Source organism: Cyanistes caeruleus, chromosome 16 (genome assembly GCF_971803275.1).
Source record: "Cyanistes caeruleus chromosome 16, bCyaCae1.hap1.1, whole genome shotgun sequence".
NCBI classification, from domain to species: domain Eukaryota; kingdom Metazoa; phylum Chordata; class Aves; order Passeriformes; family Paridae; genus Cyanistes; species Cyanistes caeruleus.
In genome coordinates this window covers 11921025-11945570 of record NC_141716.1, presented here as the reverse complement: position 1 = coordinate 11945570, position 24546 = coordinate 11921025, and the positions used below count along the sequence as shown (strand labels likewise).

General features: G+C 56.6%; 1 protein-coding gene across 3 annotated transcripts; it reads right to left on the bottom strand.

Annotated features, from left to right (window-relative positions):
• Nucleotides 1-60: 60 nt before the first annotated feature.
• On the bottom strand, nucleotides 61-23759 carry MYH7B (myosin heavy chain 7B). 3 transcript variants are annotated; one of them, XM_086853314.1, is made up of 38 exons: nucleotides 23616-23759; nucleotides 23378-23534; nucleotides 23262-23289; nucleotides 19795-19887; nucleotides 19033-19096; nucleotides 18834-18932; nucleotides 17745-17848; nucleotides 16788-16926; nucleotides 15636-15754; nucleotides 14761-14910; nucleotides 14254-14424; nucleotides 13389-13568; nucleotides 13174-13306; nucleotides 12675-12751; nucleotides 11048-11135; nucleotides 10526-10643; nucleotides 9900-10023; nucleotides 9397-9533; nucleotides 8752-9007; nucleotides 7997-8239; nucleotides 7428-7604; nucleotides 6944-7089; nucleotides 6317-6407; nucleotides 5360-5749; nucleotides 4857-4983; nucleotides 4427-4545; nucleotides 4041-4237; nucleotides 3547-3896; nucleotides 2938-3062; nucleotides 2556-2671; nucleotides 2255-2447; nucleotides 1975-2178; nucleotides 1744-1869; nucleotides 1450-1620; nucleotides 1091-1195; nucleotides 627-722; nucleotides 334-471; nucleotides 61-175 (listed from the first exon to the last, which is right to left on the bottom strand). In XM_086853314.1, exons 4-38 carry the CDS (start codon nucleotides 19846-19848, stop codon nucleotides 170-172), a joined length of 5133 nt encoding a protein of 1710 aa, XP_086709440.1. In that variant the 5' UTR covers nucleotides 19849-19887; nucleotides 23262-23289; nucleotides 23378-23534; nucleotides 23616-23759; the 3' UTR covers nucleotides 61-169. The 3 variants fall into 3 exon arrangements, with proteins under 3 accessions (XP_086709440.1, XP_086709441.1, XP_086709442.1); XM_086853315.1 differs by lacking the exons at nucleotides 23262-23289; nucleotides 23378-23534; nucleotides 23616-23759 and adding exons at nucleotides 21498-21521; nucleotides 22481-22622; XM_086853316.1 differs by lacking the exons at nucleotides 23262-23289; nucleotides 23378-23534; nucleotides 23616-23759 and adding exons at nucleotides 21498-21521; nucleotides 22401-22612.
• Between the last annotated feature and the right edge of the window lie 787 nt (nucleotides 23760-24546).

Genomic DNA, 24546 nt, shown 5'->3' with positions numbered 1-24546 from the left:
TGCATCCCTGTGAAAAGTGCTCCCCAAGACCCCGGTTACCCTGTGACACACAACAGCCAGTCCTGGCAGATCCACGTTTATTCATGCAGTGCAAAGCTGACAGTGACTGTTGCAGCCACTTGCCTCCAACCTGCAGCAGCAGCTGGGACTGGGCAGGGCAGCCGGGCTCCTAATGCTGGAAAAAACCCCCAAAGGGCTTTGTTGAGAGGGGGGATCTGGCGGCAGGGAGCAGTGCCACAGCAGCATGGGACTGTGGCTGTGGTCACTCCCCTGGCTCCAAGGCTGGCAGGAGCCCCTGCCCACCTCCCCACGCCCCCATCCAGGAGTGCCCACCTTGGAGATGACGACGTCCCTGGTGCGGGCGCGCAGTTTGTTGACCTGGCTCTCGGCGATGTCGGCGCGTTCCTCGGCGTCGTCCAGCTCGTGCTGCACCTTGCGGTACTTCACCAGGTTGGAGTTGGCCTGCTGCTCCTGGGCAGGGAGAGGGGAGGGGTGGGTGCAGGAGGCACAGGGGACAGCAGGCTCCGAGCTCCCCACATGGCTCTCGTGGCCCCTGGCAGCCGTGGCAGGCAGACCCAGGGAGGGACAGCCCTGTCCCCTGTCCCCGAGCAGTGATGGGCACTTACTGCCTCCTCAAACTGGCGCTTGTAGCTCTTGACCTTGCTCTGCAGCTTGTCAATCAGCTCCTGCATCCGAGCCAGGTTCTTCCGGTCTTCCTCAGCCTGCAAGTGCCCCGGCTCCCTTAGCCAGACCCCAGCAGCCCCTCACCTCCACCTTTAGCAGAGGTGCCAGGTCACAAACAGCACCAACCTGCCCCACCAACCCAGCGCTGTGTCACAGCACCCGTCCCTTGGTCCTCCCCTTGTGTCCCACCGCCCAGCTCAGGAGGTGCTGGGAAATGGGCAGAAGGACCCAGAGAAGGGGGAGGATGTTGTGACAGGGAGAAGCTTGTGCAGCTGCTGTCATTCCCCACACAGAGCCCAGAAGCAGTCCAGGCTGGGCTGGGCTTGGTGGATGGGTTCTGGGGTAACATGAGGCCAAGCAGAGAATTGCTGGACGGGGGCTGGACCTGTGTCCAGAGCTGCTGTACCTGGTAGCTCAGCTCCTTGATCCTGCGCTCGTACTTGCGAATGCCCTTCTGGGCCTCTGCCATCTTCTTCTGCTCCGCATCCAGCTCTCCCTCCAGCTCCCGCACCTGCAGGGGACACAGCCTGGCTCTGCACTTGGCTCCCAAGCGCCAGCCCAGCTAAAGCCAACACAGCAGAGACTAAAACAAACCATCCTGAGCAGGGCCCAGGCTGGCAGGGCCTTGGGGACTGTCCCCTGGTCCCACAGAGGCACCACCTGTCCTCAGAGGGATGGGGCAGAGTCTGGTGCCACAGGGACTGGGGCAGCCCCCGGAGTCGGCTCCTGAAGAACACAACCAGGGATCTGCCCCTACTTTCTCACCCTGGCCTCCAGCTTCTGGATCTGCTTCTTCCCCCCCTTGAGGGCAATCTGCTCTGCCTCGTCCAGGCGCATCTGCAGGTCCTTGATGGTCTGCTCCATGTTCTTCTTCATGCGCTCCAGGTGTGCGCTCGTGTCCTGCTCCTTCTTCAGCTCCTCTGCCATCATGGCAGCCTGCAAGGCCAAGAGCAGGGGGACATCACCTCAAGGCCAGGCAGCCCTACCAGAGCAGGGGCTCAGTGGAGATGTTGTGAGACCCTTCCCAACCATGCAGCACAATCCCCACCACTCTCTTACATCCGTGATGGCTTTCTTTGCCTTCTCCTCGGCGTTGCGGCACTCCTGCACCGCATCCTCCACCTCGTTGCTCAGCTGGGAGATGTCTGCCTCCAGCTTCTTCTTTTGGTTGATCAGACCCGTGTTCTGCACACAGAGCAGGTTCAGTGTGACCAGGGCTGGTCATCCACCACTGCTGGACAGACTCCTGCTCTCCCACCAGTGCAGACACAGGACTTGGCAGTGCCTCACCTGCGAGTGGAGCAGGGTGACCCTCTCGGTGGTCTCCAGCAGCTCCTGCTCTGCCAGCTTCCTGCTCCTCTCCGCCTGCTCCAGCGCTGCCCGCAGCTCCTCCACCTCTGCCAGCAGCAGGTTGTTGCGGCGCTCCAGGGCACCCACCTGCTCCTTCAGGTCGTCGTTGTGGCGCTGGGTGTCATCCAGCTCAATCTGCAGGTCCTGTGGGGCGGCGTGGGGTCAGCGGGGACAGCACGGAGCCGGGCTGGCAGCAGGGACAGCACCAGCCTGCCCCGACCTTGATCTGGGCCTGGAGCTGGCGGCCCAGCTTCTGGAACTCGGCGGCCTGGCGGTTGGCGTGGTTCAGCTGGATCTCCATCTCGTTCAGGTCCCCCTCCATCTTCTTCCTCAGCCGCACGGCCTCGTTCTTGGCCCGGGCCTCTGCGTCGAGCGAGGCCTGCATGGAGTCCATGGCGCGCTGGTGGTTGCGCCTGCAGGAGAGGTCACACATCGGCCCCGTGCCCTGGGGACACCCAGGGTGCCACGGTGCCAGCTCTGCCCCGCAGCAACGTCCCAGCCTGTCCCCTCACCCCACACACCTCAGGTTCTCAAACTCCTCGTCCTTCTCTGCCAGCTTCCTGTCCATCTCAGCCTTGATCTGGTTCAGCTCCAGCTGGATGCGCAGGGTCTTGCTCTCCTCGTGCTCCAGGGCTCCCTGGAGACAACTCAGCCATGGGAAGGTGGTTCCTGGGAAGGGGCCTCTCCCCTGCCACCCACCCCACCCTGGCCTTGTCCTCCAGCCCATTGCTATGGGAGAGCAGGTGGAGCCACCCCAGTGCCTGCAGTGGTTGTGGGACCCCCAAGAAGGGGATTCCCAGGGGTCACAGCTGGCTGTCACCCCCCAGCAGCTATCAACCAGAGCTGCAGGGTGGGCCAGTGGCTCCTGGAGGTGGCAGGAACGTATGGGAAACAAGGAATCACCTCAGCCTCCTCCAGAGCTGCCTGGATATCGCTCTTCTCACTCTCCAGAACTTTCTTCACCTTCTCCAGCTCGTGGATGGTTTTTCCACCCAGACTGATCTGGTCAGTCAAATCAGCAATTTCCTCTGCCAGGGACAGAAGGAGTTTGGTCAGGAAGGAGTTTGTGGGGCCAGCCTTGCGCAAGTGACATCCCCATCCCCCTGCCCAGTCTCAGCTGATGTCCCCCAGCCCCTCGGAGAGCAGCCAAGGCTGTGCTTGGGGACATTTCTGCAGTCAGGGAGAGAGGGAAGAGGCATTAAGGACCTGGGGAGACCTGTTTGTCCAACACCAATACCCCCAAGGCAGTGTCATGCCACAGCCATAGCACTCAGCAGCACCATTTGGGAACAGCAATTTTGGAATGCCAAGTGGCTCTGCCTGTCCTCCCAGAGTGTCCCCAGCATGAGGGCAGGACACACGCTGGCATCCCAGCAGGGCTGCTGCAACCCTCCAATGGATGGGCTGGGCAGCAAGGTCCTCTCCTGGCCAACAAGGGACCCAATCCCACGTGTCTGAGGACAGGACAGAGCCTGGGCAGAGCCCCAGGGGAGTGCTTGAGCCCAGTCCTACCCTGCAGGTTCTTGTTCTCCCTCTTGAGCGTCTCCAGGTTGTCCAGAGACTCCTCGTAGGCGTTCTTGAGCTTGAAGAGCTCAGTGCTCAGGCTGCGCGATTCCTTCTGTGACGCCTCCAGCTCCACCTGGGTCTCCTCATACTTCTGCTTCCACTCAGCCAGGATCCTGTCAAAGTTGCGCTGTTTCTTGTCCAGGGCAGCACAGGCTGAGTTGGCGCGTTCCAGGTCCACCGAGAGGTCCTCGATCTCGGTCTGCAGACGGTGCTTGGTCTTCTCCAGAGAGGAGCACTTGGCATGGGTGGCCTCCATGGCCTCCTCTGCCTCCTGCAGCCGGGTGGCCAACTTCTTCCTGCCGACGGCACCGGAGTGAGCTCCCTGTGCCGGTGCCATCCCACCACACAGGGCAGGAGCGTGCTGTGTCACCCCAGGTCTGGGAGAGCCCATTGCTGAGCAGAAAGTTGCCACCTACAGGGACTTGTGCCATGGGACTTACTTGGCTTCCTCCAGCTCCTCAGTCCTCTGGATGGCATCAGTCTCATACTTGGTTCTCCACTGGGCCACCTCGGCATTGGCTTTGGACAAGTTCCTCTGGAGCTCGCTCTTGGCCTCCACCTCCTCCTCGTACTGCTCCCGCAGCAGGTCACAGTCGTGTCGGGAGGCTTGCAGGGCGTGGGCCAGGGCATTCTTGCTCTGAGGAAGAGAGAGCAGCAGCTGGCTCCAGGACACAGACCATGGCACCACGACTGGGAGCAGCAGCAGGGAACTCCTTCACCAGGGAAGAGCTGCCCTGTGTGCAGGGTATGTCCCACCTCCCCAGCCCAGGGGTCTGGGCCACTGCCACAGTGTCACCCAGAGACCAGCCATGCCCTGAAACCTCACCTTGGTCTCTTCCTCCAGCTGCCTCTTGAGCTCCTCAATGCTCTGTGTGAACGAGACCTTGCCACGGCTCAGCTGGTTGATGAAGGACTCCTTCTCCTCCAGCAGCCGAGTAAGCTCCCCTGGGTGCAACAGAGCCAAGACAGCTACTTCAGGGCTCTAGGGCTGCAATCTGCACTAGCCCACACTCCCCCAGAGCCTGCAGCATCCAGCTGTGTCCCCACCAGGGCAAGCTGGGCCATGGGCAGAGGTGCAACCAGTTAAAGGCAAAGGATGCCTGTGAGGAACCCCTCCTGAGGCACATCTAGATTTTCCCTCCATGGGAGAAGGAGGAGGACAGGCTGCCGGGCTGATCCCCACTGCCCCAACCAGACACCCCAGAGTCAGAGCGCTCCTGAGGCAACTGGGCACCCCTGGCTCGTGCCCCACGCACCGTTCTCGGTCTGCAGCCGGCCCCGCTGGGCGTTCACGTCCGTCAGCTGTCGCTGCAGCTCGTCCACTTTGGCCTTGGCCTCGTTCAGCTGGTCCTCGTAGGTGCGGCACAGCTTCTCAGCATTGGCCTGCAGGCACCAGGCACAGCCTGGCTGAGCTCAGCTCTGGCCACAGAGCACTGCTCTCCCACCGTGGGATACCCTGCCCTGCTCGGTGGGTGCTATGGGCACACCAGGCAGAGAGCAGGAGCCTGCCACAGCTCTCTGCTAGGCTAACAGTGACTCTCTGCTGTCAAGTCTCTTAGAAAATGTTTTCCCACAGCCTCCAGGCTTCACTAGGACAAGTAAAGCATCCTGTAGTGACAGGGGGACAAGCTAAGGGCCAAAACAGGGACTTGGCCACGGCAAAGAGCCATTTGAGACACCACCCCCTGGACGTGGCTGTGCTGGTCACACTGATGTCCACAGGAGAGACCAACCAGCCCCCTGGAGAACCAGGACCCACCTTGTTCTTGGTGATGTACTCGACATTGGAGGATAGATCATCAATCTCCATCTTCATCTCGCTCTTCTCCTTCTCCAGCTTCTGCTTGACGCGCTGCAGGCTGTCAATCTGCTCGCCCAGCTCGGCCACGCTGTCCGCGTGCTTCTTGCGCAGGGCGGCCGCCAGCGCCTCGTGCTGCAGCGTGGCCTCCTCCAGGTCCCGCCGCAGCTTCAGGAACTCCACCTCCCTCTTCTTGTTCAGCTCCAGCTGTGTGGCCGTGGTGCCACCCGCCTCCTCCAGCCGCTCGCTCAGCTCCTCCAGCTCCCGCGACACCTCCGCCCGCTGCTTCTCCACCTTGGCCCTGGCGGCTCGCTCGGCCTCCAGCTCCTCCTCCAGCTCCTCAACGCGTGCCTGGACACGCAGAAAAGGGCAGATGCTGCAAGCTCTGGGTGAAGCTCCAGCATCTCTGCTCTCCACAGTGGAGCAGTATCTCTGATGATGATGGGAGGCAAAAAGCCACCAGTCTTGGGCTGCCTGGGGAGGCAGGTGCTCCTCGGTAGCGTGTTTGGAGCTCCTGCTCTCCTCTGTCCCTGCCACCAGGATCCAGGTTCCATCAGCTTCTTTTCATGGGAACTTTCATGATTGTGGGCACCTGTCTCTGACAGGAAGAAGCCCAGTGTCCTAGATTTGGGTTTTCAGAGGTTGGTTACTGGATGAAAGGCTTTATTTTGGATAGAGAACCACACCCTGGAAGCTGTTCCTCAGGCTGGTGATAGTGTTCACCTCAATAGCCCATTATTTAATTTTCAACCCACCGTGTTTTGGCTGAGGGCTTGGTTCCTGCTACCCATGCCAGTTTTTCCTGAGGAGATGCCCCTATGCTCAGAGAGGGACTGGCTCATGCAGATTCCCCCCCCATATCACTTCTAATGGAAATTTTGGACTCCCAGGATGTAAGAACAGTTCTTCTCACCATACCTGGACCTCCTTGATCTTCTTCTGCAGCTGGGCCTCCATCACTTGCCCATCTTCAATCCTTGAGTTCAGCTGACTCATCTCAAAGTCTTTCCTGTACAGACAGAAGACAGAGCCTCTGGTCAGACAAACACTGTCCTGACAGGTCCTTCTGACATTTCCCTTCACTCTTACACCCAGGCCAGAGGATGAACAAACCCACAATGGGAAGGGACTGCAAGGATAAGCAGCAGCTCATGGAAGGCTCACAGGAAGGGCTGAAGTAGCCAAATTGGCAGACAACTGGCTCTGAGGGTTTCCCTCAGGTCCCAAGGTGTTCTGCAGGTCCCCAAAGAGGATGGGACATGACTGAAGTCTGTACTTTCAGCTGAGGCCCCAGCAGAGTGCTGGATCCTGCCAGGCAGGTCCCTCCTCTCCAGCCTCATGTACAAAGGCAGGTCTATCGTGCCCTGGTCTGGGAGCCTGCCACAAGCTCCTCTCTGCACAGTGCCCAAGGAAACCAAGCCCCCATTGTGCCAGGACTGGTCACACAGCAGTGCCCAGAGCCACAGCCCAGCTGCCCTGCAGACACCACACCTCTGCTGGATTTAGAGGAGCAGAGCAAGCCCAGAGCCTGTGTCACACACTCACTTCTTAAGCTTCTCATCCAGCTGCTGTTTGTCATTCTCCAGATCCATTACAGACTCTTGTGACAGTTTCAGGTCTCCTTCAAGCTTCCTCTTTGCTCTCTCCAGGTCCATGCGGACCTTCTTTTCTTGTTCGAGAGAGCTTTCCAGCTGGAGAATGAAGGAAGGTGGGGTAGGGAGGGACAGGAGCAGCCCCACCCTTACCCATGTCCTCCACTGGGGGAACTTCACCAATCCCCTGGGGGCCAGAGGTGTTCCCAGCTGTCTCCAGTCCCATTCCCTTAGCCCAGGACTGCTCTCCATGAGGTGTTCTACACCACCTCTCGTTTTAGGGGCAGTTTGTCATTTGATTATTCATCAACTGGCCATATTAAAGGGGGATCTGGTAATGATCTCACACTCCAGACTCACTCAGGGACAGCCTTTGGGCTCTCCTGGAGATGTGACTCAAACCTCTCTTGCTTTATCCTCACTGGCCTACAACTCACATCATCCACTTGCTGCTCCAGTTTGACCTTGGCTTTGGTCAGTGTGTTGACCTTGTCTTCCTCAGCCTGCAGGTCATCCAGGGCCTGCTGATGGGCCTCTTGCAGGGCTTTCTTCTCCTTTGTCAGCTTGGCGATGATCTCATCCAGACCAGCCATCTCCTCAACCAGGTTTTTAACCTGGATCAGAGAGGACAAAAGTTGGAGCATCTTCTCAGAGGGAGGGGGTGCAAAGCTACTGCAGCAGCCTGACCCTTGAAAGGCAGGAGTCCATCCATGGGCAACAGCAGCTCGAGTACCCACCAGCAGCCAGCCCCTCTCCCCTTGGCCAGGCTGGCCCCACCAGGTGGGTTTTCCATGCCTCAGATCACTTGCCACAGCACAGAACCATTTGCCACCTCTGGGCAGTGAGGCAGGACACGGAGGGTTCTTCCCTCTCACACCCCTCTCTTCCCTCTGCCCTGCCCCAGTTCCCCCACACCAGCAGCCTTATCCCAGATGTTTCTCAGGTGTCCCCACAAGCACTGAGGCCCCAGGGCAGCGAGGCTGGAGCCTGCAGGGAGGTCGGTTACCTTGTTCTCTGTGGCATGTTTCTCCTTCTCCACCTTGGCCAACGTGATCTCCAGGTCATCGATGTCCTTCTTCAGCTCTGCACACTCATCCTCCAGCTTGCGTTTCTTGGCGGTGAGCTCTGAGTTCATCTCCTCCTCATCCTCCACACGCTCCATCAGCTCCTTCACCTTGGCCTCCAGCTGGATCTTGGACTTGATGAGCAGGTCACAGCGTTCCTCTGCATCTGCCAGGTTGTCTTGCTCCTGGGGGAGGCACAGGAGAGCCAGTGCTCACCTCTGCCCCAGCACTCTGCTCTCAGCCCTGCTGTCCCGGCCTTCTCCTTGTGGAAGGGGCAGAGTAAGCCCAAGGTGCTCAGGTGTACAAAAAGTACAGCTCCAGTCACTGCCCATCATCACGGCTCACAGGACAACCACTCACACTAACCAGGGCCAAAGAGCAACTCAATCCTTCCAGAGGAAGGACACACTGGCACAAAAAACAGCACAAAATCTGGCAAACAGACATTGCCATCCCCTCCCAGCCCTTTGTGAGGAGAACATCCTTCCCAGAGCCAGGGGATGACAAACCCCTGTGACAGCCCCAGGGTGTGATGGCACTCCAGGCCTGCAGTCTTAGGCTGTGATTCAGACAGATTGTGGCAGTGAGGCAGCTTCAGAACTGCAAGAGGCTGAAGGTTCCAGGACATTCTGCTCCTTCTTCTACCCACGGACCCTGTACTGTCTTTACATCCCCAAGGAGAGGGTGAGGCACTCACTGCCTGCAGCTGGAGAGCCAGGTCATTCTTCTCCTGGATCATGGAGACTTGCTTCTCTTCCAGCTCCTTCCTCTTAGCCTCAGACTTCTCCAGAGCGTCCTTCAGCTTCTGGAATTCCTCCTTCAGGTTGGACATTTCCTTCTCAGTCTGAGCAGACTTGAGTAAAGGCTTGATCTTGAAGAACAGCTTCATCCAGGACCAGTTCTTGACAGCGTTGAAGGCACGGATGTTCCACTGGATGGTATAGAGGGCTTCCCTGGGGGAATACAAGCACAGCATCATCAGGGGTGGGCATTCCCCCTGTCCCATCCTGGCTTCTGTAGGCCTGGATATGGCTCCATTCTCTACCAGCTGGACAAATGGCAGAATGGTGAATGGTCTGCACACTGCACTGGCCCTGCTGGGATGGGTGGGGTGGCCTGGATTTCAACTCTCCTCACTCTGCCTCCCTCTGAATCTTCCAGTGGAAAGCAGAGGCTCTCCACACCTAGATCCTCCCTAGCAGGGCCATGCCAGACCTCTTCCAGATTTGCTCCCATCCCTCAGGACCAGTCACTGCCAGACACAGGCAAACCCCACAGGTCAAACCCACGGACACGTGCAGAAGAGAACACAAAGTTCTGCCTTTTTCCACCACAGCTCTACCTCCTGCTGATGATCTTCTGATACTCCACACGCATGAGGTACCCACGGATCCTGGCCTGGAGCATTGTCAGGACCTTGGCCAGACGCTCATCTCGCATCTCCTCCAGCAAGCCCAGCAAACCAGCCTTGAAAAACACCTGTGGGCAAGAGAGTGGAGTCACCAGCAGAAGGACAGAGGGCTCAGGGGTGACACAGGCAGCCAGGGAAACACAGAGGTGCATCCACACGTGGCACAGGGAACCAGATCTGCCCTGAGCACATCACGCTCCCCAGCAGGGACAAGATGATGTGGTGGGTGGGACGAGGCCAGGCAGCAGTGACCTGCTCAGAGCTGCTCTTTCTCTTCCCAGCCTGCACCTCCCTCTGTCCTCCTGAGTCCCTTCAAGGGCCACACTGACCCTGCAGAGTGCGGGGCTACAGCAGGGCCGTGGCCAGGCAGAGACAGGCACGGAGTGACAGGAGGGGAAATCTCTCCCTCCCAAGGATCAGCTGCCCGCTCTCACCTTGGTGTGGCCAAACTTGTACTGTGCACGGTCCAGTTCCAGGGAGCTCAGCAGCTTCTCTGTGGCCTTCCTGCTGTCCACAAACTTGTCCTCTGGAATGGCTGCTGGATTGAGGATACGGTAGCTGCGGGGCAGAGCAGAGGGAAGCTGTGCAAGAGGGCAGCAGCAGCTCCACCATCACCCCAGACATGCCATGGGGCTGCACCACAGGCTGGAGCTTTGAACCAGTTGCTCCAGGGCACAGGATTGCAGGGAACCCTGGCAGATTTTAGCCCCTGAACATCACGGAGACTGTGCAAGGAGGTCACTGGCCTCACTAGGCCTGGGCTAAGCAGCGTGGATGGGCCCCTAAGGTGAGATCCCTCAGGATCCATCCCAAGGGCAGAGAGAAATCTGAGCCAGGATCAGAGGAGCCTGAGCCTTGCCACCCTCCCCCTGCATTCAGCACCTCAGACATCCAGATCTCATCCCAAACTCTCCATGCCTGGCACCCCAGGGCCAGCAGCAGAGCTATCCCAAACTGGGCAGGCCCTGGGGGCTCTGCACAAGCTGGGGAGCAGCTCGGAGCCAGGACAAGTCTGTCTGCCCTTGAAACACGTGCTGGGTGAGGAAGGAGGGGGGGTTACCGCTGCTTGAAGTCTGCGTAGAGGATCCTGTTGGGGAATCCCTTGCGGCAGATGCGGATCCCCTCCAGGACACCGTTACACCGCAGCTGGTGCAGCACCAGGAAGGAATCCATGGCTCCTGTGGGGGAAGGACACCCATGGAGCAGCTGCTCAGCCCAAGAAGACAGAGGAAATGGAGCTGGACCCTGGGAACACCCCGTGGACTGGACACGGCTGTTAGCCTGTCCTGCAGGTCTGTGCTGAGCACAGCGCTGCAGCCTGAGCCTTGGATGGTGGAACTCAGCCTGGACCACTCATCCATGCCTGCTCTTACACAGGTGCCAGGCTGCACAGCCAAAAAAGCTGGCAAAGCTCATTCTCCCCAGCAGAGACTGATCTGGGTCACAGGAGTTTCAACACTGAGGTGGGGTCAGGGCTCAGTGGAAGCATGGAATGGGCTGGGGAGAGGGTGGGTGCGAGAACCCCTGTCAGTTCCCAGGTGTGGCTGTCCCCAGGGGCACTGCTGCCTCAGCTGTCCCATACCTGGGGTCTTTGTCTCGTTGGGGATGATGCAGCGGACGAAGTGGGGCTGGGTGGAGCGCAGGTTGGTCATCAGCTTGTTGAGATTCTCCTGCAGGGCAGACACAGTGGGTAAGGGGACAGCTCTGCTTCCCTGCAATGCTTCTCTTTCTCTCCAGCCCCTTTCCCCCACAGGCAGGGAGGGAGCAGGCCCTGAGAGTCCCTTATGGCAGGGGAAAAGAGGCATTTCCTCCTGCTATCCTGGCCACAGCCATCCCCACCTGGGGCAGGATCAGTGCCTCCTGCCAGGGCGGGAGGCTGGCCCCATGGCAGAGGGGGCTGGGATGGGCCACAGGGACAGGCCAAAGGCACTGGCAGGTTTTGCTGTGCCACAGAAGTTTTCTGTGCCAGATGCTCCCCGATCCTTTGTAGGTAAAGTTTTGCTGCAGGGGAGAGCCAGGGACACGGGACTGAGCCTATTCCTGGTGCAGAGCTCTGTGCTCAGCAATCCAGTGCTGGTGTCCAACACTGCAGACAGTGTTAGGATATGCAGGATTTCCCTGCACCTCCACAGTGCTTCATTCCCTTTTGGCTGTGACAGAGGGCCCTGCTGAGCCAGCCTGTCTCATTTTCTCTCCAAGGCACCTCTACCCTTGATCTTTCCAGCTGCCTTCCCCTGTTTGTACAGGCTCAGCCTGTCCAGGACCAGCTCAGGAAAGGGAACAGCTTCCCACAGCTCCACATCACCACAGGGCAACTCCTCACCACAGACACCTTTCCCCAGGGCCTGTGACTTGTCCAGAAGGAAGAAAATCACACTTTTCCCTGAACAGGGGCTCTGCCACAGAGCTGCCTTCTTCAAGCACACCTTGGCAAAGAATCACAGAATGTCCTGAGTTGGATGGAACCCACAAGGATCACCCAGCTCAGCTCCTGGCCCTGCACAGACACCCCAACACCCCCACCCCATGCCTGGGAGCGGTGTCCAAACACTCCTGGGGCTGTGGCAGCCTCAGAGCTGGGACCTTTGCCCTGTCACCACAAGGCTGTCATGACAGCACACACCCCTCTGTGCTGCTTTCCAGCTGCTGAGCTCTGGCTTGGATGAGCAAGGGGATGGAGCTGTGTGACATCCTGAGCTGTAAAATGGGTCAGGTCACCCCCCAGGACAGGCAGCTGCCTGCTCAGAGACCTGCAAGATCCTCCTGCATTTTCTTCTGCCCAAAGGCTGTCCTTCCCGCTGACAGGAATGAGGAGAGAAGTAGCACAGACTTAAAGTGATGTTCATGTAATTAATTATCTAAACATCACTACAAGTCTTAACTGCCGCTCTCTCGAAGGCGGAGGAGCTGCCGCAGGCGTCACGGGGGCAGGAGCAGCACCAGCCCAGCTCCAAGGGAGCTCTCCCAGCCTGGAGCCTCGTGTCCTGCCCTAGGAGCACGGGGACAGGGCTGGGACTCTGCCAGGCACAGGCCCCTTGCCCAGGGATGAGAGGGAGCTGGGAGCTTTGGCCCAGTGGTGGTCCCTCAGGAGCTCTGGTGGTCCCTCAGGAGGTGCAAAAAACCAAGGGCCTTGGCAGGAATGTGGGACTGCCAGTGGGACCCTCAGAGCACGTTTCCCTCATGGCCCTGGATGAGGGGCTGGCTCTCACCTTGTGCAGCTGTGACACTGTTTGGAAAGAAGCGGCCTTTTTACGCTTCTCCTTGGTCCCCGGCTTGTGAGGTTCCTCTGTCGGGTTGAAATATTGATTACTCACATCAGCAAAACATCTGCCTGCCCTGAAGGACTCAGGAGCACCCCCAAACACCCCTAAAATTCCCACAGCCTTTGCTGTCTCTAAAGCAGAGGTGGCTGTGCCCTGCTGCAGAACAGGGCACTGACCACCAACACATCTCCCACAGCACCCAGCACTGGGTGGTTCCTCAGCTCCTGGTTGCATCCCAAAGTCACAGGGCCACCACAACAACCCTACAGCCCCACACAAGCCCTCAGACCAGCACCCCCCTACTCAGGCCAGGGAGGATTTTAGGGATCAGTGTGGCTTTTCCCTTGGCCTGGGCTGCCAGGGACAGGGATGCTGCACCAACAGCTGGGCACGGAGACAAGGAGGGGAGAGACCGAGGTAAAACCGGGGTGAGGGTGCTCTTCACCTGAAGCAGAGCCCACATAGTTCTCATAGAGGGAGGCCAGGAGCTTGTTCTGGGATTTCTGGAAGACGGACACCACTGTCTCGTTCAGGGGGTCCTTGTTCTTGTCCAGCCAGCCCACGATGTTGTACGGCACCTGTCCCCGTGGAGGAGAGGTCAGGACAGCCTGTCCCTGCCAGGGGAGGGTGTGGGGGCTGGGAAGAGCTGCCAGGACGTACCACACCAGCGTAGTGCACCACCTCAAAGTGCGCCTCGTACTTGCGCTTCTTGTCCGGCCGCGGCTTCTGGAAGTTGGGCGACTTCCCGATGTGGTTGTCGTAGAGCTTGGATTTGAAGGTCATGTCAGAGGCTTTGGGGAACATGCACTCCTCTTCCAGGATGGACAGGATTCCCATGGGCTGCAGGGGGAGAGAGAGCTGAGCTCAGGGCTGAGCTCAGCGCTGCCACATCCCATCCCAAAGCAGGGATGTGCCACCGAGCACAGGCTTGACCTGGGAGATCCCATCCTAACCCAGCTGCAAGGCACTGGCCACAGGGCCAAGCTGTCACTGGATATTCCAGACTGCATATTCCAGGCTGTCTCTGACCTCCCAGCCCATGTGGGACTGCCCAGTCCTGCAAGAAGTGGGAGTTTGCCCTGGTTCAACAGATTGTTGAGGAGGGATCCTCTCCAGGATTGCTCCTTTCCAAAAAGTTTCCTTCATGTCTCCTTCATGCAATGGTGGAAACATTCTCTACAAGCTGCTCTGAACCTGTGAATGCTCAAGGCACTGACGGGCTGTAAGTGGGTAGGAAAAAAGGGGAAGAGATTATTGCTTTCTGGAGGAAAAGGCTGCACCAGGTTTTGTGGCTCCTCAGTGGGTAGAAACAGAATTTCAATGTTTTCATAAAGTCAAAATTTGTGTCAATAAAGTCTCAAGGGGCTGGAGGCTCTGAGCTGTGTGGGGATAAAAAAGCTGGGCACTTGCCACCCACCAGGGAGGGAACAATTTAATTTTGGTAGCAGAGCACCTCTCTATTGCAGCCTTTGCAAACAAACCATCCCCCAGCAGTACCATTTCCATGCCCTGCCTCACACTCCACCTTCTCAATCAGGTCAATGCAGGCCTGCAGGTCCAGGCCAAAGTCGATGAAGACCCATTCGATGCCTTCCTTCTTGTATTCCTCCTGCTCCAGGACAAACATGTGGTGATTGAAGAACTGTTGCAGTTTCTCGTTGGTGAAGTTGATGCACAGCTGCTCGAAGCTGTTGAACTGCAAGAACAAAAGAGATTTGAGTGAGAAGGAGGAGCTCCAGCAGTGAAGGGATTCACTCCTGTGCTCTGCCTGGCTGTGAAGGGCGGTCCCTGCCAGGCTCAGCTGTGCTGCCACCAGAGCAGGTGGCCAGCAATCACTAGAGGTGTGCTCACAGCAATGTTAAATCTCTCCCTGAGAGTTCTCTGTTTGCTCCAGATACATCAATTCACACAAGAATCCTTTCCTCATCAAGGCCAGCAGTTCCTTAGAGGAGACAGAGCTCTCAAACACCAGGGGACTGAGTCGTCCCTACAACACTCCCCTGACCCCACTGCAGGGGCCTGCAGAACTCACATCAAAGATCTCGAAGCCTGCAATGTCCAGCACCCCGATGAAGAACTGCCTGGCCAGCTTGGTGTCCAGGGTCTTGTTGATCCGGGTCACCAGCCACTTGAACATGCGGTCGTAGGTGGCTTTAGCCAGGGCCCCCACAGCGTAGAGCACCTGCCACAGCAAACAGAGCACACAGTCAGCTGCTCCCTGCTCCTGCAGGAGCCACAGGCTGGGAGCCAGCTCCTCCTGGCACACAGAGGAAGGACAGACAGATCCAAGGAGCTGGTGCTTACAGTACAAGCTCCAAAATTAGTTTTACATTCCTCACAGGTGTGTTCCTGCCTACCTGGCCTATCTTGCCACCAAGGTCTTAGGATATAAATTCAGTTTAAAGTGATGTTTTCAGAAGCCCTGTGCCTGGCAGGAGCCCACAGCCCACTTTGGATAAGACACCAACTCCTGATGTCCCCTTGAGTTGTGCTCAAGGACTGGCTTGCACTGCTCAGGCCAGGTCTGGGCTCCCAGCTGGGGTGTGGCTGGAACCTGACAATTTGGTGTGTTTGAGTCTTCTACAAGATCAACTCAGATGAGTGTTCAGATATCTAGAGTCTTCTGCTTTTCAGGGCTGAGCTCATCATAGCCCGTCCCTGAAGCAGATCCATAGAGCCTGGACCTCCTCTGGCTGGGATCCAGCCCACATTTCAAAGACACTGCATTGAGTCTCCAGCCTGGGTTAATGTGCAAAGCTATCAGCCAGCTCTGCCACCCATTCTCCCTGCTCCTGAAAGCCAAGAACTGTGGATGCACCTGCTGCTGCTCTGGAGTCTCCTCCTACACCCAAGACAGTGAAATGAAGCACCCCAGAGTCAGCAGGGGACACGTGTCCTGTCACTCACCTGCTCCACGTTCTGACCTTTGGTCACATACTCATTGCCCACTTTCACACGAGGATGGAGCAGCCCCTTGATGAGGTCTGCTGAGCTGATTCCCATGAGATAGGCAGCTTTGTCAGCACCTGGAAAGCAGAACAAAGGCAGGAGGAGCTCACAAGGAAGGTCTGGGAAGGGGAAAAGGAATCAAAATTAAAAATGACCTGCTGTTATGATGATTAGTGTTAACCACACTAGATTTTCCACCTGCTTCAAAGCTTCCTCCAGTGTCTAATGTGAGTTTGAACCTCCTGACTGAGAAGTTACTGTTTGGAGGCCTGCTGCACCTTATTAAGTGCATATCAGGTTTTAGTCTTCTTGATCTGGGATTCTCCATGCATTTTCCAGTGGAGGTTTGAATTTCCACACAGTGAATTTGAATTGACCAGCAGAGAGGTGATTGTCTTTCATAAAGTCCTAATAGCAGGTTGTAGCTAGAAAATCACCTCTGTAGGAGAATCACTGCCATATCAAAACTTTCATTAATTACCAGGTAGCACCTAAAGCCTGTGTTGCCACTCCTGAGGCAAGGAGAACTTTTCCTTCATGAATGTTAACATGACAAAGACTGATCCAGGTAATCATTTCTGCTGGATCCCTGCTGAAACCTTCCAAGTGCATGCTAGAGCTCCCCCTTCTCACCCTTCCACATGCTGGAAAGTCACCCTCTCCCTCCAGCTTTGCTCTGCAGCCTGACTGCTCTTAGATCCATGAATTGCATTGGATTTTCTGAGCAACAAACCAGGAAAAGTGTTAGACAGTGATTGTGTCCCACTTTAACTGCTCTTCAGGAGCTGAGCAGTCCTGCTCCCAGCCTGGCTCATCCCCTGTGGCTGCCTGGAATGCTGTCCAGTCAAGTGCAAGAGATGAGGAGCAGGAGGAGACTGCACAAGGTGAAGCCCAGCTGGGTGTGACACGCTGTGATGCTGCTGGGACAAGTCTGATGCAGATCAGACCACCTTGCAGAGACTATCCCAGATATTCCTGCTCAAGGACAAGCCCTTGGGGCACCCCCAGCAGGGCCTAAGACAGTGAGGGTGTTTGGGATCTGATCTCCAGAGGCCAGGCATGAGGAGTTATCCCAGCCTGGGCAGGTCTGGAGCACAGAGCCCGACTCACTTTCAGTGCCATCAGCCTCTGCCTGCTCTTCCCGCTGCTTTTGCTTGAACTTCATGTTCCCAAAGTGCATGATGGCCCCCACTATTTTATAGGAGCCGTATTTCTCATCGTTGCTGAAGCCCAGGATGTCCATGGCGTGCTGAGGAGACACAAAGCAGTAGAGAGGTGCTGAGGTGAGGGTTGGTTCCTTCTCCCACCATCTCCTAAGGTTCTCTCCCCGTGCTGGGGCTGGGCAGCGTGCCCTCTCTGGTGGGCACCTGAGCAAGGAATCCTGTCCATGGGCTTTGAATGTGGCTCCAGCTCCCACAAGACCTATTTGAAAGCAAAAGGACTAGCCTAGCACCCACAAGGAGGTTTTCCAAGCTGAGGGCTCAGGAGGAGACCTGACTGATCTCCTGACAGGAGAGGACAGCCAGGGGGGATCGGGCTCTGCTCCCAGGGAACGAGGGTTGGGAGGGAACAACCTCAAGCCGTGCCAGAGGAGGTTCGGGTTGGACATCAGCAGGAATTTCTTCACAGAAAGAGTTGTCAGGCATTGAAGGGGCTGCCCAGGGACGTGGTAGAGCCCCCATTCCTGGAGGTGTCCAAGGAAGGACTGGATGTGGTGCTCAGAGCTCTGGGGTGGGGACAAGGTGGGGATAAATCACAGGCTGGACTCAATAATCTTGGGGGTCTTTTCCAAATTTACTGATTCTGTGATCTTCTTTCTCATGGGCACTACGGGAAGCACTCATGTGCCACAGGGTGCAGGGAATTACTCTCCCTTCCCCGCCTGGATGAGGCTGTCAGTGGAGATCAGAGTCCCCCTGCCCTTTCTTGTAGGCTCACAACAACCACCAATAAACCAGGGGGGATCCCCAGCTGATTTAAAGAGGGACCCACAGAAAGCCAGGACACATGGCCAGAGCTGCCCAGAGGAAGGCTGTGCCCTCCCCAGGCCCAGGGCTGGGCACATACATCTGTGGCCATGAGCTCCTCGCCGTCATCCAGGTTGTCCACCGTCGTCACCCCCTGGGAGCAGAAGTGGTAGTCGTAGGGGTTAAGGGACAGCAGCAGCATATCTGTGGAGGATGACATGCAGAGGGTGAGGCCAGCCTGGCAGGGACATCCCTGGGCAGAGGGACAGCCCTGCACACAGATGGAGCAGGAAGGCTTCCCCAGCCTCAAGCAGAGGGCAGCAGCTGGGGGAGGAACAGCTTCTTCCAGCACAGGCAGGTCCACACATGGGTCCACCTCTTCTGTGCTTGCCTCCTGCTTGCTATCTTGGGATATGGCCTGGCTGCAGACTGATTTAGAAGTGGCCACCATGCCCTTGTGACTCCAGATAAGATTACTGCTCTCTCAGACCTGCCTAATAAGGTGCTGCTCAGCACCAAGCTCAGGAGCCCTCAGCCAAGAGCTGACCACCCCAGGGGGCTGTGCCAGCCATCCTCCTGCGTGGGGAAAGGCTTCCTGAGTGTGGTGTGGCACCAGGAGGCTGCTCAGAGCACAGAGCTGCCCCAGCACACACTCAGATCACATCAGATCAGGTGGGGCTGTCCTGGCCATCACATCTACACCAGTGCCTAGACAAAGCTGTCAGCTGTTTCCAAGCTCACCTGAAACAGGTCATCTCACTTGCTGAGGAGGCTGCAAAACATTTCCCTTTATCCCAAAATGAGTAAATCTCCAGCCTGCACACGCTGAGGTCAGTGCTTTACACACCACCCCACGAGGGCAGCTTTGCAAAGCACATTCCCACCTTGCAGATAGACCCTGGGGGACCTCTGCTCCTACACTGTGGCAGGAAGGGCTTTAGTGTGGCTTCTCAGCCTGTGAGGATAATGGAGGCTGGGCTAGATGACCACTTGAAACCCCTTCCACCCTGAATTATCCACCAATCCTATGATCCACCGCAGCTAGCAAAGCATTCAAGGGCAGAACTTGCATGGTGAGCTGGGTCTGCTCATTCCTGTGGGCCCCAAAGATGACAACAGAGCTCTCTGGGGCTGTTTCATCTTGTGTCATCCTGCTCCAAGGGCTGTGCTGCATCTTTGGCTGCCTTACCTTGCAGCTCTGGTTTCTTCCCAGAGAGGATCTGGTAGAAGATGTGGTAGCTTCGCTCTTTGGGTTGCTGGAAGATCACTCTGGATTTTTCCAGAAGATCTAGAATGAAATAGGGCAGAGGGGTCAGAGCAGGGCTTGTCCCTTCCCAGAGCTGAGCACAAATAGTGGGGTGAATTCCCTCCCCACTGCAGTCACTCACAAATGTCAATGTCTGCAGAGGCCAATTTCCCCGAGGGACCAAAGTGGATCCGGATGAACTTGCCCTGAAAACACACACAGGAGGTAAGTGCTGGGTTTGCCCACAGAGGAGCAGTTCTGAACAGCCCCTAGGAACTGAATTAATTTCCCACTTCTTGAGCTTCTGCTGATGCCAGGCAACTTACTGGGCTCTGTAAAAGGGTGAAGTGCTCTGGTTTGTAATGTGAAGAAGCTCAAAGAGCATTGCCCAAGGGTTTAAATACCAGGCAGGCAGAAATTTCACTGACAGCAGATAAACCCCTGTCCTCAGGTCTATTCTTACCACTGACCATTTCTGCAGGGCCCTGTGACACTGAGCCTGCCTGCAGCCCCTGCTCTGTGCTGGGCTCAGGGTTTCCCCCAGCAGTGCCCCCCTTCCCTCCAGGCACAGGAGCTCTGCAGCCACAGCAGAGCCAGGCTGGGCTTAGCAAAAATGGCAGGGCCACACTTGTCTGTCCCAGAGCACTCCAGGCTGTGCTCCCAGTCCCTCCCAGCTTTGGTCCTGCCAGGGATGTCTCTGCAGCCACAGGCTGTGACACTGGTGCTGTTGGTGCTGGCCACCATTTGATGTAACCAGAAAAACTCGGCTCTGGCAGTCCAGTGCCCCAAGGGAGCAGTTCCAGCTCCCTGCCTGTGGCTGTCACTGCACAAACCCACAGTGCCACCCTCCGTGCACACAGCCCACACCAACAGCCACAGCTCCCTGGCCCGCTGAGGCACTCACAAAACGCGAGGAGTTGTCGTTTCTTATGGTTTTGGCATTGCCAAAAGCTTCCATGGCTGGGTTAGCCTCGATGATTTGATCCTCGAGGGTGCCCTGGAGAACAAAACCAAAGGATGTGTCAGTTCCTGCACTGCCAGAGGGGATCTGTCACCACCAGCACGGAGCAGTGCCAGGGGCTCCCTGCTGCACCCCTCAGCTGTCCGAGGGTCCTGCTGCTCCCCAGGCATCTCCTCGTCTGCCCAGGCCATGCAGCTCAGTTTAGGGCCCAGCACAGCTGGGCTTTGCAGCAGTGTGGCCTTTGCTGTCCCCTCTGCACACAGCAGTGTCACCCCCTTTCTCAGCAGCTACGCTGTGCAAACCAAGAGCAAGCTCGTGTTGTCACCACAAGCCTGAATCATTTCAGCCTCTGAAGTTGGGCATTTCCTCTTCCACCAAACCAAAGTCTAGGGCAGCTCACATCAACAGCATACTGTGAAACCAGAGGTCCCTACACCAACAACATCCATTGCAGGGTCCCAGTGTGATGGGAACGCACCACAGGATGGCATGACCTGCCATCCTGAGCTAAGATGAATCCTCTCCTACCCTTGTTTTTCCATGTATGTTTCTCTCTTCAAAGATAAAGAGACAGCCTCTGCCTAATGCAGGTACAGTAGGACAAGGATTTGAGGAGAGGAGCAAGAGGCCAGTGCTAAACCACATGCAGGATGGTGGGGTTTGACACCTGATATAGAGTTTGGTGGCACAGGCACCTGCAGGATTTTTCATGAGAGCTTTGCTCATGTTCTGACACATTGCAATCCACAGGACTTTCCTCAGAGGGGGAGCACCAGCTCTGGGCTGCCCACCCAGAGCCACCCTCTCTTTCCAGAGAGCCACTCTTTCTCTTTCTGCTCCCTACCTCTGCAGCTCCAGACGTGTGAAGGGCAAAAGAATCACAGCTGTGAATCACAGCTACCAACACACCATCACCTGAGTATCCCTCGATCTCTTGTCTCTAAATTCAGCCTGGCCTAGAATTACCTGGCCTGGGAGATGCAGTGAGGGCAGCCCCAAGACCCACGGGTTCACCCCTGAGCTGACTCTGTCCAAGTGGTCGCTCATGTGATGACAAACATCCCCCAGCCAAGGGTGTGCACCAGCTCAGAGAAATCAAGGAGCAAGGATGTGTGACTGAGCCCTTGGGGAGCTCCAGGGGCTGAACCTTTGCTGGGTTCCCTTGGAGCAAACACCTCAGGAATGTCCCTGGGGCAAGGCCATCAGTGCCTGCAGCGGTGGGCAGCGCCAGCCCAGGGCTGGGCATCAGCAGGGCACAGAGCACAGGGCTGCCTGGGGCAGAGGGTCTTCTCCTCAGCACCACCACCCCCAGCTGGGCTTTGAGGCTGAGGAGGATCTTCAGGGTGTGAAGGCTTCACCTCACCTTTGGAGGAGCCCACAGCACTCCCATTAGCAAACACTGGCTAGAAATGAATGTTTGGAGAGTAATTATCCCTTGAAGGAGAGGTTGGAGTCAGAAAGATGGAAAGATGAAACAGCAAAACACCCAGCTATGGGAAGAAGGGAGATACAAAGCCAAGTGGAGAACTAAACACTGCCCAGGTGCTGCTCCCAGACCTAAGGCAGAGACCTCACACCTCATCCCATCATAGATCCATGGTGCAGCAGAACTCTGCTCTCAGCGTTAAAGAGCCCACAACACTTACCCCAGTTTTAGTGGCAAGAGCTGCCTAGAGAAAGGAGAGAAAATTGTCTTTAGAAATCCAGAAAAGCCAGGCAAGAACCACAAGAAGCATGGTCAGAAAAGCAGGGCATGACCATTTAGTGCCAAAAAAAAAATCCAAGAAAAAAAACTCGGAGGATTAAATTTTATAGGAGAGGCCAAAAAGTTGTTAAATAGATTAGCTCAAGAAAATAAAGAAATGCGTCAAAAAGCAAGAACAGTTAAATTCAGACTCAAAGAAGAGGAAAGAAAACAATGCTGAAGTATTGCTTGTCTGATACCTAAAGCAGCCAGTTTGCTTCCACGAGGGGAAAGCAGGCTGGAGCCTCAAAGTATCCAGAAGAAATAAGCAATTGCAAGGGCAGCTTAAAAATAACCAGCACCAAAGAAAAGCAAGATTCAAAACAAAAGCAAGAAAGGCACAAGGTAGAAAAGGGTCAAAATTAACAAAAGGAGGAAAAAAAAAAAAAGGAGAAAATGCTGAAAAGCAAGGCTTAAAAGAGGCAAGGTGGGAAATGGAAGGTTTACTTCATCTCTTTAATGCTCCTTAAGAAGATCACTGGGGTGTTGAAGGAGGAAGGGAAAGAGAAGAATTAAAGCACCTCTTCCAGGCTACACGGATTGAGCAGCCACATTAAAAAAAAAAAAAAATTCCATTTCCCCTTGAGCAGAATAATTTCAAGCCTTGCTTGTTCAAAAGTCAAGGAAAAGCCAAGCCCTGGGTGGGTCAGAGCAAAACACGTTTCCAAACGCAAAAAGTTGGGGAAGAAAAAGTAAGAAGAAAGGGGAAGGAGGGGGGGGAAAAAAAACCAACAAAAAAAAAAATACATAAAAAAAGAAAGAAAGGAAGAAAACAGCAAGAACTTGTTTCAAAAGAAGGTCTTACTAATTTCTTGCCCGGTGTGTCGCCCAAGGCTGCGACAATGGCAAAGTACTGAATGACCCGCTTGGTGTTTACAGTCTTACCAGCACCAGATTCTCCGCTTAGAGTAACAGAAATACACAGATCAAGGGCATGAGACAAAGAACAGGCACAAGTCATGGCAGCCAGCCTGCCGGGCGAGGCTGGAGCTCTCAGTCCCCGGCTTGGTGCTGTGCTGGGGGCTGCGGGTGTGTGCCCGGCTCCCGGGCTGTCCCGGCAGCGCCCGGCACGCCCGGCTTTCCTGGGGCATCTCGGGGATGGCAGGGCCGGATCGTGCCCGCCGTGGGCTGCGGGGGGCTGCCGGGCCCCGCTGAGCTCATGCCTATAGTTAGTGAGCTGCTCTCCCATTGTAATCCCAGATCACAAAGAGCCGGGGGGAGCGGGCAGCGGACACGCGCCAAGCATCCCTCCGCAGCCCCTGCCTTTCCTAATTAGGCCATGGCCGAGGCTAAAAATGTCCGTGGCTCCTGGCAGCGGCGAAGGGTCCTTTAGAGTCCTTTATATAGCCCTTATCTATATGTCACTTGAAATCAACCTGGCCTCCACCCTCCCACGTCACCCTCCTCCCCCGCCGCCGCCCCTCCGGCCACCATCTCCCTCCGGCCTTGGCCTCCATCCCTGCTTTCCCCCGGCTCCCGGGAGGCTGCCGGTGCTCGGGGCGCCCCGCGGCGGCTCCCGCAGCTGTCGGGGTGCGGGGGAGCCCGGCTCTGTCAGCTGGCCCGGGCGGCAGGGGTGACAGCTGCCGGGATGGGGAGGGGACAGTGCCGGGGGCGCTCCTCGGGGCACAGGGTGCCCGTGCGGCCACGGGGGGCTCCGCTCACTTACGTGATGAGCATGGACTGGTTTTCACGGTCTGCAAGAGAAGGAGGCGGCGTTAGGGCAGCGCCGGGGGCCAGCCCGGTGCCAGGAGCCCCGGGGTCCCCAGGCCAGGGCTGGCTTACTGCGCAGCATGTCGTTGTAGGCGTTGTCGGCGATGGAATAGATGTGCGGGGGTGCCTCCGAGCGCCTCTTGCCCTTGTAGGCGGCCACCACGGGCGCCGTGTACACGGGCAGCCACTTGTAGGGGTTGATGGTGACACAGAAGAGCCCCGAGTAGGTCTGTGGGGGGAAAATGGGTAATGAGGGATGGGGGTGCCCGGGCCCCCTCGCCTCCCCGAGCCACGGGTGCTGCAGGCTTACGTAGATCATCCAGTGGGAATAGCGGCGCTTCAGGTTGTAGAGCACAGAGGCCTCGTTGAGGTGGGTCAGCATGGCCATGTCCTCGATCATGTCAAACTTGGGGGGGTTCATGGGCTGCACCTCGTCCTCCTTCACCACCCGTGTCTGTCAGAGGAGGGGGATACGTCAGAGGCAGCCCGGTCCTCTCCGAACACCCTCGGCCCCAAAACCTGCCACATGGAACCCTGACACCGGGGACAGCCCTGGCCACAGTGCCTGCTGTCACCCTGACAGGGCTGCCCAGCCTTTTGGGGTGACAGGCCCAGGGCAGCCCCAGCAGCACCTGGCCACAAAGCCCAGCTGGGACAAGCAAGCCCGGCTCGTTCCCTCCTGAGCGTGACAGAAGGGTCCAAGTTGTTCCCCCACAATGTGCCTGACACCCCCATCCTGTGTTCTCCTTCCCAACCTAAAAGCCCATGCCAGCGCTGTCGTTTGCTCCAAGAGATCCCCGGTTATTTGGGCAAACAGCTGAAGCCTGTACCACATCACTTAAAACTGGATTTATTTAATCCCATGAGACCAAGCACGGGGAAAATATCACATTACGTATCTGGCCCGGATGGGAGAAGCTGGATTTAGCAAATGGTCTTGTTAATAAAGATTAAATGAAATCTTTCAGAGGTTTATCTTCATCATGAAGATGAAGTGCGTGGTGTTAAAAGGCGCCAGGTGTTAAAAGCAGGAGGGTACACAGAAGGATAAGGGAGGGCTCTATGACTCTTGAAGATTTCTGCTGAAAATACTTATCTGGGGAAAGCTGATACAGTTTCTGATTTTGTAAATCCGTGACAAATCATTAAAAAGACAGCTTCAAGAGGAAACAGCAAAAGAGGATTTGGAAACTGCTCTGTTCTCAGAATCTGAATGTGTTCTAAATACCTGAGTGAACTTC

Coding starts and splice junctions, on each gene's coding strand:
- MYH7B (XM_086853316.1), bottom strand. CDS start 22,556: ATGACTTGTGCCTGTTCTTTGTCTCATGCCCTTGATCTGTGTATTTCT. Junction 16,927..17,744: donor AGGAGCTCATGGCCACAGAT/GTATGTGCCCAG, acceptor GTGTCTCCTCAG/CACGCCATGGACATCCTGGG. Junction 2,179..2,254: donor AGCTCCAGGCCCAGATCAAG/GTCGGGGCAGGC, acceptor GCCGCCCCACAG/GACCTGCAGATTGAGCTGGA.